At 37.4% G+C, this 17,851-nt stretch overlaps 1 protein-coding gene across 1 annotated transcript in view; it reads left to right on the top strand.

Moving 5' to 3' along the window:
* The window catches only part of LOC124882233 (1-phosphatidylinositol 4,5-bisphosphate phosphodiesterase beta-1), a 171,709-nt gene that overhangs the window by 130,051 nt on the left and 23,807 nt on the right, over positions 1-17,851 (top strand). The window contains exons 17-32 of the mRNA XM_047388485.1: positions 2,330-2,426; positions 2,725-2,809; positions 5,439-5,563; positions 5,655-5,809; positions 6,078-6,242; positions 6,703-6,802; positions 6,977-7,081; positions 7,163-7,278; positions 10,661-10,799; positions 10,922-10,975; positions 11,222-11,441; positions 12,354-12,522; positions 13,705-13,781; positions 13,873-13,962; positions 14,088-14,145; positions 15,252-15,338. Coding sequence (XP_047244441.1) covers positions 2,330-2,426; positions 2,725-2,809; positions 5,439-5,563; positions 5,655-5,809; positions 6,078-6,242; positions 6,703-6,802; positions 6,977-7,081; positions 7,163-7,278; positions 10,661-10,799; positions 10,922-10,975; positions 11,222-11,441; positions 12,354-12,522; positions 13,705-13,781; positions 13,873-13,962; positions 14,088-14,145; positions 15,252-15,338 — 1,842 coding nt within the window. The remainder of the gene's footprint in view (positions 1-2,329; positions 2,427-2,724; positions 2,810-5,438; positions 5,564-5,654; positions 5,810-6,077; positions 6,243-6,702; positions 6,803-6,976; positions 7,082-7,162; positions 7,279-10,660; positions 10,800-10,921; positions 10,976-11,221; positions 11,442-12,353; positions 12,523-13,704; positions 13,782-13,872; positions 13,963-14,087; positions 14,146-15,251; positions 15,339-17,851) is intronic.

The following is a 17,851-nucleotide window of genomic DNA, read 5'->3' as shown; positions in this document are numbered from 1 at the left end:
ACTTCAGCTCATTCTTCAGTATCCATGTTGCAAAGAGACTGCAGTTAATATTAGCTTTTTATTTAATACCATCATTGGACTCTCTTTCCCATCAATATATTTGCAGATACTTGTTGTTTATTGTAGCACAGAAATATTTCAGAAGGTAAAGTGGTAAATTGTTTCATTGCCAAAACAGCAGAAATCGGCCAGACTTTTTCAATATAGCCTTGCTATTGAAATGGAAATAATGAATTACATTTTTTTTCAAGCTATATAAACTCATTATCTGGGGTGTATGTTTGCAGTGACCCTAAAGTAGAGAGACATTTACAGTATACTGTTGAAATATGTATTTGTTTCTTGCAAGTCATATCTTTCATCACATGGTATTCAATATCCTGCAACCTAACTCTGAGCATAATACTGCCATGACCTTGTTTAACTGTGTGTTGAGGATGGGGTGCAGCGTTGATTTTCAGCCACATACAGTGTTTCATATGTAGGGGTTTTGTTTCATTAACGCAAATTTCCTATCAGCCGATCACATGGCGGCAACTCAATGCATTAAGACATGTAGGCATGGTCAAGACGATCTGCTGCAGTTTAAACCGAGCATCAGAATGGGGAAGAAAGGGGATTTAAGTGACTTTGAACATGACATGGTTGTTGGTGCCAGACGGGCTGGTCTGAGTATTTCAGAAACTGCTGACCTACTGGGATTTTCACGCACTACCATCTCTGGGGTTTACAGAGAATGGTCCGAAAAACAGAAAATATCCAGTGAGCGGCAGTTCTGTGGGCACAAATGCCTTGTAGATGCCAGAGCTCAGAGGATAATGGCCAGACTGGTTTGAGCTGATAGAAAGGCAACAGTAACTCAAATAACCACTTGTTACAACCAAGTCATGCAGAAGAGCATCTCTGAACACACAACATGTCGAACAGGAAACTGAGGCTACAGTTTGTACAGGCTCACGAAAATTGGACAATAGAAGATTTAAAAAACATGGCCTGGTCTGATGAGTCTCGATTTCTGCTGCGACATTCGGATGGTAGGGTCGGAATTTGGCGTCAACAACATGAAAGCATGGATCCATCCTGCCTTGTATCAATGGTTCAGGCTGGTGGTGGTGGTGTAATGGTGTAGGGGATATTTTCTTGGAACACTTTGGGCCCCTTAGTACCAATTGAGCATCATGTCAACGCCACAGCCTACCTGAGTATTGTTGCTGACCATGTCCATCCCTTTATGACCACAGTGTACCCATCTTCTGATGGTTACTTCCAGCAGGTTAATGCGCCATGTCATAAAGCACGAATCATCTCAGACTGGTTTCTTGAACATGACAATGAGTTCACTGAACTCAAATGGCCTCCACAGTCACCACATCTCAATCCAATAGAGCGCCTTTGGGATGTGGTGAAAATTCGCATCATAGATGTGCAGCCGACAAATCTGCAGCATCTGTGTGATGCTATCATGTCAATATGGACCAAACTTTCTGAGGAATGTTTCCAGTACCTTGTTGAATCTATGCCACGAAGGATTAAGGCAGTTCTGAAGGCAAAAGGGGGTCCAACCTGGTACTAGCAAGATGTACCTAATAAAGTGGCCGGTGAGTGTAGATTGATTTACACACAGGTGGGCTCTATTTACTTGTTAGGTAGTGGTCTACTGCAGACAGGATGGTGAGGGAGCTGTGTGGGGGTGGTGTTCTCCGAAAGTCCACCATCATCTCCACAGTTTTGAGTGGGTGAAGTTCCACCAGTGTACTGACATGCCATATGTATTACACATAAGCAACACTGCCCCGGAATCGACACAGGTGCTCCCAAAATGTCGCAGCAGAGTTAGATCATGTTTATTTCAGATCAGAACACAACTAAATCTCATGCTACACTATAGAGTTGCTCTGGTAGCACTGATGAAGATTGAGTCATCTTAGCACGTTAACTGTTTGAAGTTGCAGCCAGACTTACTGTGTGAATAATTCTCTTAATAAATATTTCACTTATTGAGGGCACTCATAGAATAATCAGTTGTCATCACCAGATGGTCAAATATTCTTTATAAATATGGAAAAATTAGACAATAAAGTCTATGTAACTTATCCTGGTGCAGTTTAATACTGTGAAATTGAAACCCTTGATCTCAATACAGAACATCTGTGCGAAACATCTGTGCATCAAAAGCAACACACAAGACTTTAGGTGTTGTGCAAAATGCACTTCATTTCTTTATGTTTGGACCCACGTAACATGCATTTTTGAGCATTCTCACATGCATGGCAAGAAAAGAAAGAGTGTGACAGCGGCTTAAACATATTGTGCGTCTGTTCATACACAGGGTACAGCAGGCAGTGAGGCGTTCGCTACAGAGGAAATGTCCAACCTGGTCATCTACATCCAGCCAGTCAAGTTTTACACCTTTGAGATGTCCAAAAGTAAGTAAGAACATTTTTTACAAGTGCAATAATAAAGACAGTTACCCAGTCTTCATTTAGACATACTCAGGAAAACCAACAATATTGTCTTTACTTCATCTTTATTCCATGTAACCTGTTTTATGGTTTACTTTAATTGAAGATTAATGAAATAGAAAACATTTTTCTGGTGAGAAGTGTGAAAAAAAGTCCAACATATAATGCATTGTTGTATAAATGTCTATTTTCACAATACCAAACAGATTTCAGTGACAAACTGTGCAGCTGCTTTAATTAATATTCCTGTATTAATCTGCAGAGATCAGCCGGAGCTACCAGATGTCCTCTTTCGTAGAGACCAAAGCTTTGGAGCAACTGACAAAGTCTCCAGTAGAGTTTGTGGAGTATCCTTGTTTAAGCACAGCTTTCTGCTTTTTACTGTCTAGAACACATTTGTTGTTATGCTTCTCTGATTTCAGTTTTGCTCATAATGAGTTACAACAGATGAAGGCCCACTTCATTCTGCTTTTCTGCTTTTTCCTCTCCTTTTTTCTGTGTTGCCAATTTGCTCAATAAAAGCAACGATGAGATCATTGGCAACATACTGTACATATTTGACATTTAAAGTCTACCCCTTCAAAGATACAGTTTAGGTCATACATGCAATCACTGGCATGAAGGTCATAATTATTTGGCCTTTTATTGATTCATTTGAACAGTTCTTTTTGGGATGTATTAATAATAGAAAATATATCTTTAATTATTTTTTTTAAATATAAAAATGGGGTTCTGATGTCTGATTTTATTGTGGATTGTATTTAAAATTACACATATAGGCTCAAATATATGCATACACCACTGATATTTGTGTTTTTATGTGTTTTGTTATTTACATTCTATAACACATTGAACAGCTGTAAACCAGCTTGTGACTTAATTCGTGTTGAATTTTTTACTACAGTTTTAAACAAAATCCTAGATTTTCAATAGAATGTCAGTTGCGGCCATCTCAGGGACTGCATTGACATAAAACAGTTGGATGAGTGTTTGGGGTCAAAGTTTAAAGGGCTGTTGTTTTGAGGTGAAGCTGACAAATTGGGAGACATTCTTCCTTCTTCATTATTCTTGTCATGGTGCGACATTTTGGACTTTTTTGTTTTTTGTGTTTTGACTTTAGTTTGGTTTTCTAGTCATGGTTGTTTGTTAATTTCCGTCTACTGCCTCCTAGTGTTTGTTGTTTTCTCTCCCCTTGCTCCTAATACCTTTTGTGGTTGCTTTCCTATTTCTTGTTATGGTTTCCTTGTTATTATTATTATTATTATTATTATTATTATTATTATTATTATTATTATAGTTCTCTTGTTCCTTAACTTTGCTCTCGTTTTATGTCCATGTTTTAGTATTGGTTCCTTTGCACTCTCCTATTTATTTCTATTTGTTTCTTTTCTGTTACTCCTCTCGTCATTAGTTTTCCTCTTTTAGTTATTAATTACTCGGCTTTAGTTCCCTTTACATTCATTGTCCCTCTTAGCTTTGTTCGTCTAGTTTATCTTTATTCTCCAGTCCCTCCTTATAGGTTAGCTTTAGTTATTGTTTACTTTTATTCTAGTCCTCTGCTTCATCCTCGTTTTGTTCTATCAGTGTTGGTTTAGGTTTGTTTGCTTTTGTAGTCAGGGTTTCTTTATGGGTTCTTTTTGCTAAGTCCTCAGATCTTAGGTTGTTGTGTTCCCTCCAGTTTCTCTGTTTCCTTTAGTTCTTGTTTATTCTTGATTCTTATATTTTATTTTATCTTGGTCTATAGTTTCGTTTAGGTCTGCTCACTGTCTTGTTAATTAGTCCCCTTCCTCATGTTTTAGTCTTTGTATTAGGTTCACCTGCTCCCTCTGCCTCCATGCGTCCATGTCTCACCTGCTCCCTGTTTTCTTTGATTGTCTGCCCTTTGTTACCCTCTCATGTCTCTGTATATTAGTTGGTCTGTGTTCCTCGCTGGTTCCTTCCGTTCACAACCTCTCATTAAGTTCAGTTTTTGCTACGTTCCTGCAATGAGTACTTAAGTAAGTTTTGGATTTGTCTCATGCATGTACCTTCAGTGATTTTGCTACGTTTTTGCTACGCTTGGAAAACCTTGAAAAAAGATTAAGACTTTTACAACATGCTGCTGCCAAGCTCTTGTCTGCGCTTTGGTCAACCTAAACCTCAGAATGCGACAATTCCATCCCCTTTTAGCAATGCACATTTAAAACTGGTAGCAAAACAGCCACATAACATGATGCTACCACCACCATGTTTAACAGCTGGTACAGTCTTTATCTTGTCTTAAAATACAACCCTTTCCAAGAAGTCATTTGGGTTGTCCATATTGTCTGGGTGTGCCAGGAATTTCAGAAAACCTTGAACGTGTCCATGTTGGAGCAGACGCTCTTTTCTTGATCAGAACTATTTCAATCCATGGTGATGTAAACGTACTTCACTGTGGAGATGACAGTTAAGATGAAAGAGTTGAAACTTAAAAACTTGGATGGAGGTGTTGCAACAGGACGATGATCCTGAAACACACATCAAATGCTGGAATGGGCATCTCTAAGCCCTGACCTCAACCCTATTCAAATTTTGTGATCTTTGCTCAGAAGCCCTTTCAATGGAAGGAAACCAACCAATTTAAATCTGATAAAAAAGTGTAGTCAAAGATCAGGCCAGTAGCTTGTTGATTTCTACAAAAAGGATGTGGGTAAAGGAAATTTTGCTAAGTTAAATTTAACTATGTTTTTGTTGGTGTGTATGTATGTGTAAGTACGGGCCTGTATGTATAATTTTGACTCTGCAAGATACAGCTTCAAAATTGTACACCCACTTCGAGTTGACATAAACCGTTTAGCCTAGCTTGTGGTTTAAATATTCTACCCTTATTCTAGACTGTTTCAAATAAATCGTATGTACCTGAGTGTATGTAAACTTTGACCAGAGCTGTCAGATATGTTCACAGTGTACTCACATGCAGGCAATGCTGTTCTTTACCTAACTGATTACATTCAGATACAATAAACTGCAGCTGAGCAGGATCTACCCTAAAGGTACTCGAGTCGATTCATCCAACTACAACCCTCAGCTCTTCTGGAATGCTGGCTGTCAGCTGGTGGCTCTCAACTTCCAAACCATCGGTAAGGGAAGACGAAAACATCTTTTCACTAAATCAAACTGTTTTATTCGTCTACAGTGTACAAAAAAATAAATCCTTTCTAATTTCCTCAGACTTATCGATGCAGCTGAATCTGGGCATGTATGAGTACAATGGGAAATGTGGCTTCAGACTCAAACCAGAGTTCATGAGACGGCCGGACAAACACTTCGATCCTTTTACTGAAAGCACAGTAGATGGCATAGTTGCCAACACACTGTCTGTTAAGGTGTGTGTATGTTTATATTGATCCCTTGTATCCTCAGTAGGTTTGTCTGTATTTCCTGTACTTGATTGAATAACGTGAGGTTATGCAGCTGGAGGGGTTTGTTTATCTGTCAAGTGTTAGTTAAAAGTGCGTTGGGAGTTCGATAAAATCTTTGTAATAATGGTGCTTGGCTGAGTGTAAATGTGATTAATATATGTTTTTGTTCTGGTTCTGGATTCAGGATTTCTTTTATTCAGTCTTGGTATAACCTACTTTTCACTCATTACAGATCATCTCAGGTCAGTTCCTGACCGATAAGAAAGTAGGCACATACGTGGAGATTGATATGTTTGGCCTGCCAGTTGACACCAAAAGAAAAGCATTCAAGACCAAGACATCTCAGGGCAATGCCATCAACCCTGTCTGGGAAGAGGAGGCCATTGTTTTCAAGAAGGTGAAAACTCTATGCTTCGTTTATTAAAAACAAAAAGCTTCACAGACTGAGGAATTATTAATTTAGCAAGTTTATATTATTGATGAAATAAACTAAAAGTCCCTGGTCCGTTACATGCAGAAAAGAGATTGAATTGCCTACAGATGTTTCATAATGGCTGTTGATTCCAAGTTTACTTCAAAATAAAAGAATAAATTCAAAATGTACAAATAATGAAGGAAACTTATACAGTTGCTACATCAGTTCTAGAAAAAGAAAAACGTTAGAAGTTTGGTAAAGAAAATTACTACAGTTACAGAATAATTTAGCAGAGTATGGTGTTTTCAGCTTAGAAATGAATGAAAATGCATGAAAGTAAGGGGTTAAAAATCAGGATATGTCTTCTAACCTAGACTGTGTCCATATGATCACAGATTATGGAACATTAATACAAAAACGCTGTCTATACTATTATCCTTAGGTTGTCCTTCCCACACTGGCTTCACTGAGGATAGCCGTGTTTGAAGAAGGAGGAAAGTTTATTGGCCACCGCATCATGCCTGTTTCAGCCATCCGGCCAGGTGACAAACCTCATTTCTTATGAATGTCATTTCAAACCATAGTTCAAGAACAATCCTTAAAAAATAAACAGTATATATCAACAGATATATTTTTAAAAATTTGAATATTGAAGACAATCAAGCGCATCATTTTATGCTTTTGCTAAAGTGTAAAACTTTTCATGTGTATTTCAGGATATCGATATATCAGTCTAAGGAATGAGAAGAACCAGTCACTGATGTTACCTGCCCTCTTTGTTTACGTTGAAGTGAAGGACTACGTCCCAGATACATTTGCAGGTAAGTCACGGACAGAGAAAGGAAATAAAGATCCTGACTTCTCATCCGAACTTACCAAAATGTTTTCTCTCTGCTCCTTAGATGTCATTGAAGCATTGTCCAACCCCATCCGCTATGTCAACCTGATGGAGCAGAGAGCTAATCAGCTGGCTGCTCTCACTTTAGAAGAAGGAGGAGAAGATGAGGGTGACAAAGAGGTATCTGAACATTTCTAGAAGCCCCTCCATCTCACATATAACCCATTTTACCCTGATGTCTGATTAATATTGTTTGGTTTTATGTGGCTTCTTATGTTGACTATTTCAATGATCTAACAGGCTGAGACCAGCAGGGGCCTGTTCAAGAAAGGAGATATAAAACCCAAATCTAATACTTAGCTGTACCCTGTGTTTCTGACAAACCTTTGGATGCTAATATATACCCAGGGTTTTGGTGTTTAACGTTTGAAGCCAGTTTACTTTGCTGGGTTTTTTGTAGGTGGTGGGACCTTTAGCCACCGTTCACTTCATGATAAATTTATGGTGTACAGGAAATGGTCAGGTGACATTTTTGTTTCAGTTCTTTTGAAGCTTTGTATTTGCATGACAAATAAATGTTGAGTGTTCACTTCAGTATAAAGCTGCCCACATATTAAAGTACAGTTTATAGATTGTTTTCCAGTCTGACCTACACACTTTTCACTTTTAAAACACAAACCTGCAATATGCTAAGCTAAATGTGAAGGTACCAGTGGGTTTTTTATGTTACAACTGCATCTACAGAGCTAAGTATATAGTAGCACTAAAGTCGATACTGGGTAACAAGGTTCAGAGTACCAAATTCACTTAGTCGTTTGTGCATGTTAAATGTGTACAGTATAACCCATAAGGCATGCATTTATGCAAGGGGAGAGGTTGGGTGTGTGGGACCTATTGTCGGCTTCAGCCAATGAAAAACTGTAATTTCCAAGTGAGGTGTCAGTGACACCAGGAGACAGCAACAGCACAACAAGCACACAGCAAAACCCAAGGCCCATTCTTACATGTATTTAGTGAAAAAAACAGGATCAAACATGTTCAGGAAAGTATGTATTTCTTTATTTTCACAAGAGATCACAAACTACTACATCACATATTTGAATAGACTACATATATTAATTTTACAACATAAAACATTTCAATCAATTCATTTTATCCTTATGTGAATCACTTAAATCCATGAATCATTTCATCATTCAACTATCCAGATATCCCATTCTGATTGAGATTTCTCCTTGATACAGAGAGGTGTTATTTTTACACTTTTTGAGAAATACCTCGATCTTGTTAGGACTTCGAGACTGCTACAAAAAGATATATTTTTTTGTCTCTCTTCGACCCACTATGGAATAAGCGGTAGAAAATGACTGACTGACTGACAAATATATTGTACTAACCAGAAATTACATCCAAATAAAAACGATACAGAGGTGCTCACTTACGTCAACAGTCAAGTGGGTCAGAGACAATACAGAGGGATCTTTTAAAAATTCAAATCACTGGGCATTTCCCTAAACGTATGCAAAACAAATTTTTATTTGGCCAAATAAACCAAAGACTTGTTTGCTTATTTTCATTACTGATGGCCATTAACAATGTTAAAATAAGAGTGGCAATTATTAAATCAGGCACCTAGTATAACAAGCTGCAAAACAAGAAGCAATTAATGCATTAAAGTGTGCAGCTCTTTAGCATCTGTCTTTGTGGTGCCAGAGGTCTTAAGGTGAGCTAGGATATAAAGGTCAAAGCTCAAAAATGTTATAAAGACAAGGGGTTATGTCACATTCTGAGGTTTAAATTGACCAAAGCGCAGATTAGAGCTAGGCAGCAGCATGTTTAAAGGAGTCTTCTTCTTTTTTCAAAGAATAATCCAAAACGTGGCAAAAACACTGCAGGTAGAAACACAAGACGAAAATCCAAAAACTTACAAAGTTTACTCTGCAGGAACATAATACACACAGTACTAGGCAAGGGTAGTGAACCGGGTGGTGAACGGAAGGAACCAGCGTGGAACTAAGAACACAGACCAACTAATATACCGAGGGAGACAAAGGCAGATAATCAAAGGAACTAAGAACAGGTGTGACAAGGAGGCAGGGAGGCTGGAGGAACAGGTGGAACTAATACATAGACTAAAACATGGTGAAGGGACTAATAAACAATAAGGAGACACAGACCCAAAAACCTATAGACAAAGATAAATAACCAAATGGAGCATAAGAAATCTAGAATAATCATGAACTAAAGGAAACAGGGAAACTGGAGGGAAACAGAAGAACAACAACCTAAGACCTGGCAACCTAAGAATAAACAAAGAACCCATAAAGAGACCCTGATTACAAAAGTAAAAAACAGAGAACTAGAATAAAAGTAAACAATAACTAAAGCTAACCTATTAGGAGGGAGAACTAGAACTATAGAAACTAAACATAAGGAACTATGCTAGAAAGAACAGAATAAAGGGAACTAACACAGAATAAAATAATCCACAGAAGGGGAACCAAGACGAGGAGGAACAGAGAAAATAAACTAGTAAACTAGAAGAGTGCAAAGTGAACAAAATACTAAACCAGAAATAAATACAGAGATACTAAATGAGAAAACTAAACTAGAGACTGCAAGGAAGACAAGGGAACTAGAACAACAACAAATATAATAATAACCATAATCATAAGAAAACTATAATAAGTAATAGGAAAGCAACCACTATAGGAACTAGACAAAAACTCAAACTAAATGAAAAGTCGAAAACACAAGACCACAACAAAGTCCAAGACGTCGTACCATGACAGGTTAGAAATATTATTGAAATTGTATCTGTGACGATGGAGATTAGATTTATTAGTATCATCATAATCTCTACAAAGATATTTTAGTTGTAGATCCAGAGCAACAGGGAAAAGAAATTATAATGATATTTAAGGAAAAATTTGAGAATTTGAAATATTAAAATGAGGACAACTTTAACACGAGGGACAAGGCAGGACAAGATTATTAGTAAAGGGGCTGGAAAGGATGGTTGTCCCTGAGGATCCTCTCTTATCTGCTTTACCAGCTGATATGATTATCCCAGAGGAATGCTTGTTTCATGCTGTGACCATGGCAGCAGTGGCCATATTAGGTAGAGCGTGGAAAGGCAGGGCATAAATGTGGCGAGGGAACAGAAGGAGAGCAAAGTTCTGCCTTAAATGATTTCCATTATGGTTTAGGTGATAAAAGCATACTCGGTGTGGGCCAATGGGAAATTAAGACCTGTTAGGACTCGATACCATCAGCAATGCTAAGAGTTGGCTACCAACGCTATGTCTACAAACTGTCCTGCACAACGCTGGTAAAAAAAATGAGCTTTGAAACTAGAAAGAGGAAGGAGATCAACATTAAACTATTAGCTAAAAGAAGTTCTAAAACTGCTTTGGGTTTACTGCTAATTATACACTTTTTAAAAAGTTTAAATCCTTAGTTTTGTTACAATAATTAAGCATTTACCTGTTGTTTTCTCCTGAGTCCAGCTGTCTCTGACGAAGCTAAGTTGCTTCTTGTTCGTGTTTAATGTGGTGAACAGGTGGAGGCAGGAAGTGATGCTCCCTCAGAATCTAAAGTGGACCAGCGGGTAGCAGTACCTGCAGAGAACGGACTGAGTCACACTCCAATTATCGCCCCCAAACCCCCATCGCTGGTCGGCCATCAGCCTCAGTCTGCTGGTACGAGACTGTCTTAGCCATTTACAAACTAAGTACTTAAATTATTAATTGTAAATGAGGACCAAATATTCTCTCAGTTACCTGTGTAACTCACTGACAGCCTAATGTGTTTGGGGTAACAGGTTCACTGAAACCATCAGTGAAGACTGAAGACATCATACAGAGTGTCCTCACCGGTAGGGTTTAAAATGTCTATACTGTTGGTTTCAAGAATGGTCCCTGGATACTCATGAGAAATGTCTGGGCATAAATCTCTAACTGATATTATTCATTTTACTTTCATTAACTAATTGTTGTTAGTAAGCCTTCCTTGACTCATTAAAAACAAAAATTTAAAATTTGTAATTTTACAAATTGTAGTCTTTTCATGTTTTAAAAATCATCACTCTAATTTGTTTTGATGCTCCATCCTTTATGTTCAGAGCTGGATGCTCAGACAGTGGAGGAGTTGAAGCAGCAAAAGGGGTTTGTCCGAGAGCAGCGAAAGCAGTACAAGGAGATGAAGGAGCTGGTTAGAAAACATCATCGCAAAACAAGCGAGCTTATCAAGGAGCACACGGCTCGTGTTTCTGAGCTGCAAAGCCAGCATCAGAGGCGGCGCTCGACCCTGCAGAAGAGCCACAAACGTGACGGTAAGAAAAGGTAGGTAATGCTTTTCTCCTGTTTTACTTTATGATATTTTTGTTGTTTGAATTCATACAATTTCAATTAAGTTAAGATTAGGTTGATTGAAATGTAAATGCATAACTTAATATCTGACCCACGCTAAACTATAACTAAACTTTAGCTTTATGTTTAAAATGGTGGATATTTTATATATAGAAAATAAATGACCAGAAATTCAGTTCTATTTATATTTATTCACTTATGAAATCATTTTCCAATCTTACCAACTACAGTCACGCCAGTCTCTTTTGTAATAAGCTTTTAGTTTGAAAGGACATTTTTATTTATGTTCTGAGATACAACACCAGCTAAAAGAGTTTACCTAAAAAATGTATAGCACTTCAGCACAAAGAAAGATGTGATACATTTAGTTAACAATTAGGAAACTGTGCTTTATTAAATATACCATCTAATACATGACATATCCAAAGCTGCTTACATTATAAACAAATTGTAAAGATGTATTAAGATTAACCTTTTGTAGCTTAAAAAGACTTGCTTATGCCTCAGGGACATTTGAAGAGTCACTATTAATTTTCAATGAATCAGTTTATTGTTCTGGGCATGAATCCTTTTTTAAAAAGTACCTCCAGATTAATATAATAATTTCTTCTTGGTTATGTTTAATGTTGCCATTTGTTTGTTTCATTATTATTATTATTATTATTGTAATTATTCTGATTATTATTACTTATCTTTAAGATAACTTAATAGTTACTAAGTTACTAATCTGATGGTCACAATAATTAGAGTTTGTATGTTTTCCTACATTTGTTTTTTCTAGTTTTACCAATAAACTGATCCCAAAAATATATATTTGCAGGATTCGTAATTGGAGGCTGTTTATATGTGTGTGTGTGTCTCACTGTGTTTTATATTTATCTCAAGTCGGTCCGAAAACTCCCTGTCGACTCTGGACCAGGAACTTTGTGAGCTGGACCAGGAGTGCGGCCAGAAACTGGCAGAGCTGAAGGAGCAGCAACAGCAGCAGCTGCTCACACTCCGCCAAGAGCAATACTACAGTGAGAAATACCTGAAACGAGAACACATCAAACAGGTATACACACAGCAAAACACACACCATACATACAGGCGTGTCTCAGTAAATTATAATGTTATCAAATAATTATTTTATTCCAGTAATTCAATTCAAAAAATTCATATATTATAAAGAATTATTACACAGAGTGATGATTATTGCAAACTAAATCCAAAGTTATTTTTTCAAAATATTATATGAAACCAATGAAAATTCATTTTTAAATGGGGAGGACTGCTGAATCACATCAGAGAGACTTTGACACCCTCCACAAGGAGGATGAGTCCCAAAAGGTCATCGCTAGAGAAGCTGGCCTGGAGTTCCGTATGAAAGCATGTTGATGGTAGAAAAAGGTGCACAAGCAACATTGATAATCTGAGCCTTAAGAAGATTGGGAAGCTAAGGCTGTTCAAGAGCTTTAAAGAGACTCAAAAAGACTCCAGCTCATGCCAGACCTTCAAGAGCCATCACAAATATACGGTTTTAGGACATGAGTTTCATCACATTTCTTGTGTTAAGCTATTCCTGAACCATTGACAATGTCAGAGGTTTCCAGGTTGCTTGAGGAGTCTTGTGTAAAGTTGGTTGATGAGTCAGTGTCTTTAAACAACAGTATCCATCTTACAGTGGATAATACCAGAGTTGATAAGTCATTGTTCCCACATAAACATTACTTGTGAACATACAGAATATAAACATGAACATGTGGTTACTTTCCCTAGAATAAACAGATGTGCCTCACATAGACTGCAGCTTGCCTTGACTTGTCTCTGATGGATGATGTGCTGACAGCCACCTGGTGTCTCCAAGCTTTAGAAAAGCAAGCACAAATGAGTGAATAAATGAAGGCTGCAATCAACTCTGGGTAATCCCCCTGAAGAATTTGACAGACATCATTTTGCTGCTTGTGCTCATGTTCTGTTTGATGATGTGGAAAACTGAATAGGTTCAGGTCCAGTGCATCTGTGCAGTGAACACAGCTGACGTGTTAGAAATATTCTAACAAGTGATGAGGATGAGCAACAAGTCTTAACAGCAGTTGGGCTGTTTATTTGTTCTGACTACTGCTTCATTATAATCAGAAACACAACATGTGCCGCTTTAAGTGAAATAAATATTAGTTAAGATAAACCATGAATCAAATTTGATGTTTTAGTGTTTTCTCTGTGTCACAGAATGGGTCTGTTTGTTGTTCCCCAGCTGGTCGAGAAGCTGACAAGTATAGCAGAGGAGAGCCAGAGTGCTCAGCTCAAAAAGCTCAGAGACATCTGCGAAAAGTAAGATTGAGTTTATCACTCATACTCAGACAAATACAGAGCAATCCCATCAGCTTTTTAATGTGTCCTGACTGTGTTCCACCACTGACAGAGAGAAGAAGGATCTGAAAAAGAAAATGGACAAGAAAAGACAAGAGAAGATCAATGAAGCGAAATCTAAAGACAAGAATTTAACAGAAGAGTAAGTTTTTCCAAGAAGTAATTGTAAGCTGTTTTCCCTTCTTTGAATTGGGTGTTATAATTTATTGACCACTAGAGGTCACTGTAGACTAAATGTGTTAATTTAGGTGGGTTTGTCCCCCTCAGAGAGAAGTTAGAGATCAACAGATCTTTTGTCAACGAGGTGGTGCAGTATATTAAACGGGTAAGCAGGCTTTGCTTTCCTCATGTAGGCATTTATAAGAAACATTGCCTTTCACTTTTTTTTCATGTTACAACTGCAAATTCAGTGAGTTTTCATGGGATTTTTTGTGATAGACCAACTATGAGTTACATATAATTGAGAAGTGGAAGGCAAATAATGATTTTCTTAAATCAATAAAAATCTGTAAAGTTTCAAGTGTTTTTGTATTCAGCCCTATTCACTCCTTACCTGACAGGCCAGGCAAGTAGAGCAATAGTCTAAGAGGCAGCCAGCAATTCCATGATAACTCTGGAGGAGTCAAGAGATACACACGTTAGGTGGGACAATCTGTGTACAGAACAACTATTAGTCCTGCACTCCAGAAATTTGGCCTTCCTGGATGAGTGGCAAGAAGATCAAAAACCGTAAAAAGCCCTGCTTACAGTTTGCCTAGCCATATAGGGGCGATAGACAAATATGTAATGAATATGCTCTCATCAGATGAGTAGATCAAAATGGAAACACTTTGACCTACATGCAAAATGTTATGAAGCTAACACTGCACATTGATCTGAACTCATCTCCTGCATCATCCTATGGGGATGCTGTTCTTCAGCAAAAACAGAAAACCTGATCAGAGTTGAGAACGTAGCTAAATACAGGGCAGTCCTGGAAGGAAACCTGTTAGATGCTCCAAAAGATTTGACATGCATAGAGAATAACCTTTCAACACGACAATGACTGTAAACATACAGTCAGAGCTACAATTTAATGGTTTAGTATACATTCATGTAATAGAATGACTGATTCAAAGCCCAGATGTAAATCCAGTTGAGAACCTGGGGCAATACTTGAAATGTGTGTCCACAGATCCTTACCATCCACTGTGAGCTTGAGCTGTTTTCAAACACAAATCGACAAAACATTTAGTCTCTAGATGTGTAAAATTGGTAGAGATATGCCCCAACTTTCAACTGTAATTACCGAAAATGGTGGTTCTACTAAGTGTTGATTGATCGGGCTGAATACAAATTTGGCCACACTTTGCAGATTTTTATATGCAAAAAGGGTAACTTTCGCAAGGCACCATAGCTAAGAGACCTCAAACTATGTGTTAACCTTTATAGTTGGAAGATGCTCAGAGTAAAAGACAAGAGAGGCTACAAGAGAAGCACAAGGAGATCCGGCAGCAAATATTGGATGAAAAGCCAAAGGTGAGTTTGCAACACAGAATACATGTTTTCTCATTAGAGTACACAGGTGTTTAGAAAGAATGATAATGATAAATCAGCTGTTGTTTTTTGTTTTACAATAAATGGGGTGCAGGTCTCACTGGAAAACAAATTATACTAATAAGTTTGGTTTATGTTCTGGATTTTTTTAATTGAGCCAATAAAACCCTAGCAAAGTTAAATTTGATGGACGCAACGTTTGCATGGCATGTACAGTCATTAGCAGGTCAACAATGCAAGGCTGCTTTTTGGGGCAAAGATGTAGTTTTTCCATAAGTAAATGTCATATAAAAAAAAAAAAATAAAAGAAATGTTGCTTACAGCTTGTCTGAAGCTTTATTACACCTGTTATGGCTACATTAACACTGACACTGTCTTAGGATAGTCTTTAGGTTTTTTTAAATAACCTACCAATTATAACAAACAAATCAAAAATCCTATTTTGTGGATTTTTATATGTTTATATGTTAAGTAGAGGAAAAAGTTATATAACTTTTGTAATATATGTCTCATAACTCAAGTCATTAAATGAATGGTGGTTAAATGTTTCAACCACTAGATGGCGATCTGAACCACATTCTCTATATGCAACCCTGTTTGTGATGAAAATATATCTTTAGTGAGCCCAGTACAGTACATTCCCAAATGATTTTCTGGAACCATTACTGGTTAGTAATGTTTTATTCTATATTGTTAGCATCAGATTATGTCTGTGAATGTTTAAATGTAGACCTCTGTAAATTTTGTATTTACATGCTTGCTGAAAACATTTGCTTTATAACATCCGCTTCCTTGCTGAAGCTGCATCAGTCTGTGGCCCTTGTTAAAGGCATGAAAGCAATGTGTTATTAATGCCTCCATACGTATTGATTTACGCCTTGTAGGTTTATCACTCTGGTTTACACATGGAGGTGTTAGCATGTGTTTTACTTGTATGTTCCCAACCTTGTTGTTGTGAACTTCCTTTTAGGACAGCCGTGCCTCTGCAGAGCTTGGTAAGAGCATTTGTGCATCTTGGTGTGAAGCACTAATTTAGCATTAGTGAGCCATTATTGACATAAAACCTAGCAAACCTAGGCCAGTATATTATATGAGATATTGTGAGTTGTTATTTATTGCAGCATTTTGTAGTGTATATCACAGCGGTGTTGCACCATAAGGGCCAGCAGATTGGCCTGTGTATTGTGAGATCACACCCCAGCAGTGTGCTTGGATTCAGTGCCCCTTGTTAATGATTCCTTTGGCAGCGTCCTTCATAACATCCGCTACTTGGCAGAAAAATCACTTAGGCAAATCATTTTGAGCATATATTTTTATTCTGTACACATAGCCATAAATGTCTTGAACCCAAATGTCCAACTTTTTCCTGATCCTAATAAGACAAATCACAAAATGTACCATAATTATTACTGTTACAATAATAACACAGATTATCATGTTCTACTAGTACTACTGCTTGGGGCAATTGGATCAGGGTATTACATTTAAAAGGGCGCAAATAGTATGTTTTATAGGTTATTTTTTTTATATCAGTATTTAAAGTTATTTGTTTTTTTAAATGTTGTTTTTGAGAAAATAGTCCTTTTATTGTACGTGTTTTAATAGTGTCGATTTAGGACAACTTCTATCTGTACACTCCAGAAATCTGACCTTCATGGAGTACTGGTAAGAAAAAAAAAACATTGTTGAAAGAGAGCGGCAAGAAGTCCTGTTAGGTTTGACTGAAACCATGTAGGGAGCACAACTAACATGATTTGGCCAGTTGAGGACAAAATTTGACTTTTTTGTCTTTACAAGAAGAGCACTATGTGTTATAGAAAACCAACAATCCTCCTGAACATATTACCACCACAGTAAAACATGGGGTTGGCAGCATCATGCTGGTGGGTTGCTTTTCCTCAGCAGGAATAGAAAAGCCAGTCAGAGTTAATTAGAACATGAATGGAGTTAAAAACAGGGTAATGCTGGATCAAAACCTGTTAGATCAGGACCCTAAACATAGCTACACTAGAATGTTATGGATCAAAGCATATTTCTTTGACTTTGGCTCCCAGTGCTCAGACTTATGTTGTAACTTTTTAAAAACCACGTGTCCCTTTTCTTAGACTTTACAATTATGCTCCACATTGTGTTGGGTTATTGCAATGTGACGAGTTTGAAAAAGTTAGATGTAGAGACTAAGGCCAAACTGAGCATTTATCCCCAAAAGATGGAGCTTGTAGCATTTCAGCATATTTTGACTTAGAAATGCAGGAACAAATAAAAACTGGAGATATGCGTATAATAATTTACACATTTGTTTGAATTCAGTTAAAGTAAGAAATGTTGCAATTTTCTCTTCTTCTTAATCCTTTGTGAATTATTTGTTTTAACAAGTGGATGATCTACTGTTATAAAGGCCATGTTACAACGGAATGTGAAAATGCCTCATTTTGACAAGAGACGCTGTGATGTGAGGCAGTGTACATTTACCATTTAACTCATGAGCTAGTGTT

This window comes from Girardinichthys multiradiatus, chromosome 15 (assembly GCF_021462225.1).
Source record: "Girardinichthys multiradiatus isolate DD_20200921_A chromosome 15, DD_fGirMul_XY1, whole genome shotgun sequence".
Classification (NCBI taxonomy): Eukaryota; Metazoa; Chordata; class Actinopteri; order Cyprinodontiformes; family Goodeidae; genus Girardinichthys; species Girardinichthys multiradiatus.
This window is presented reverse-complemented; position numbering and strand designations above follow the sequence as displayed.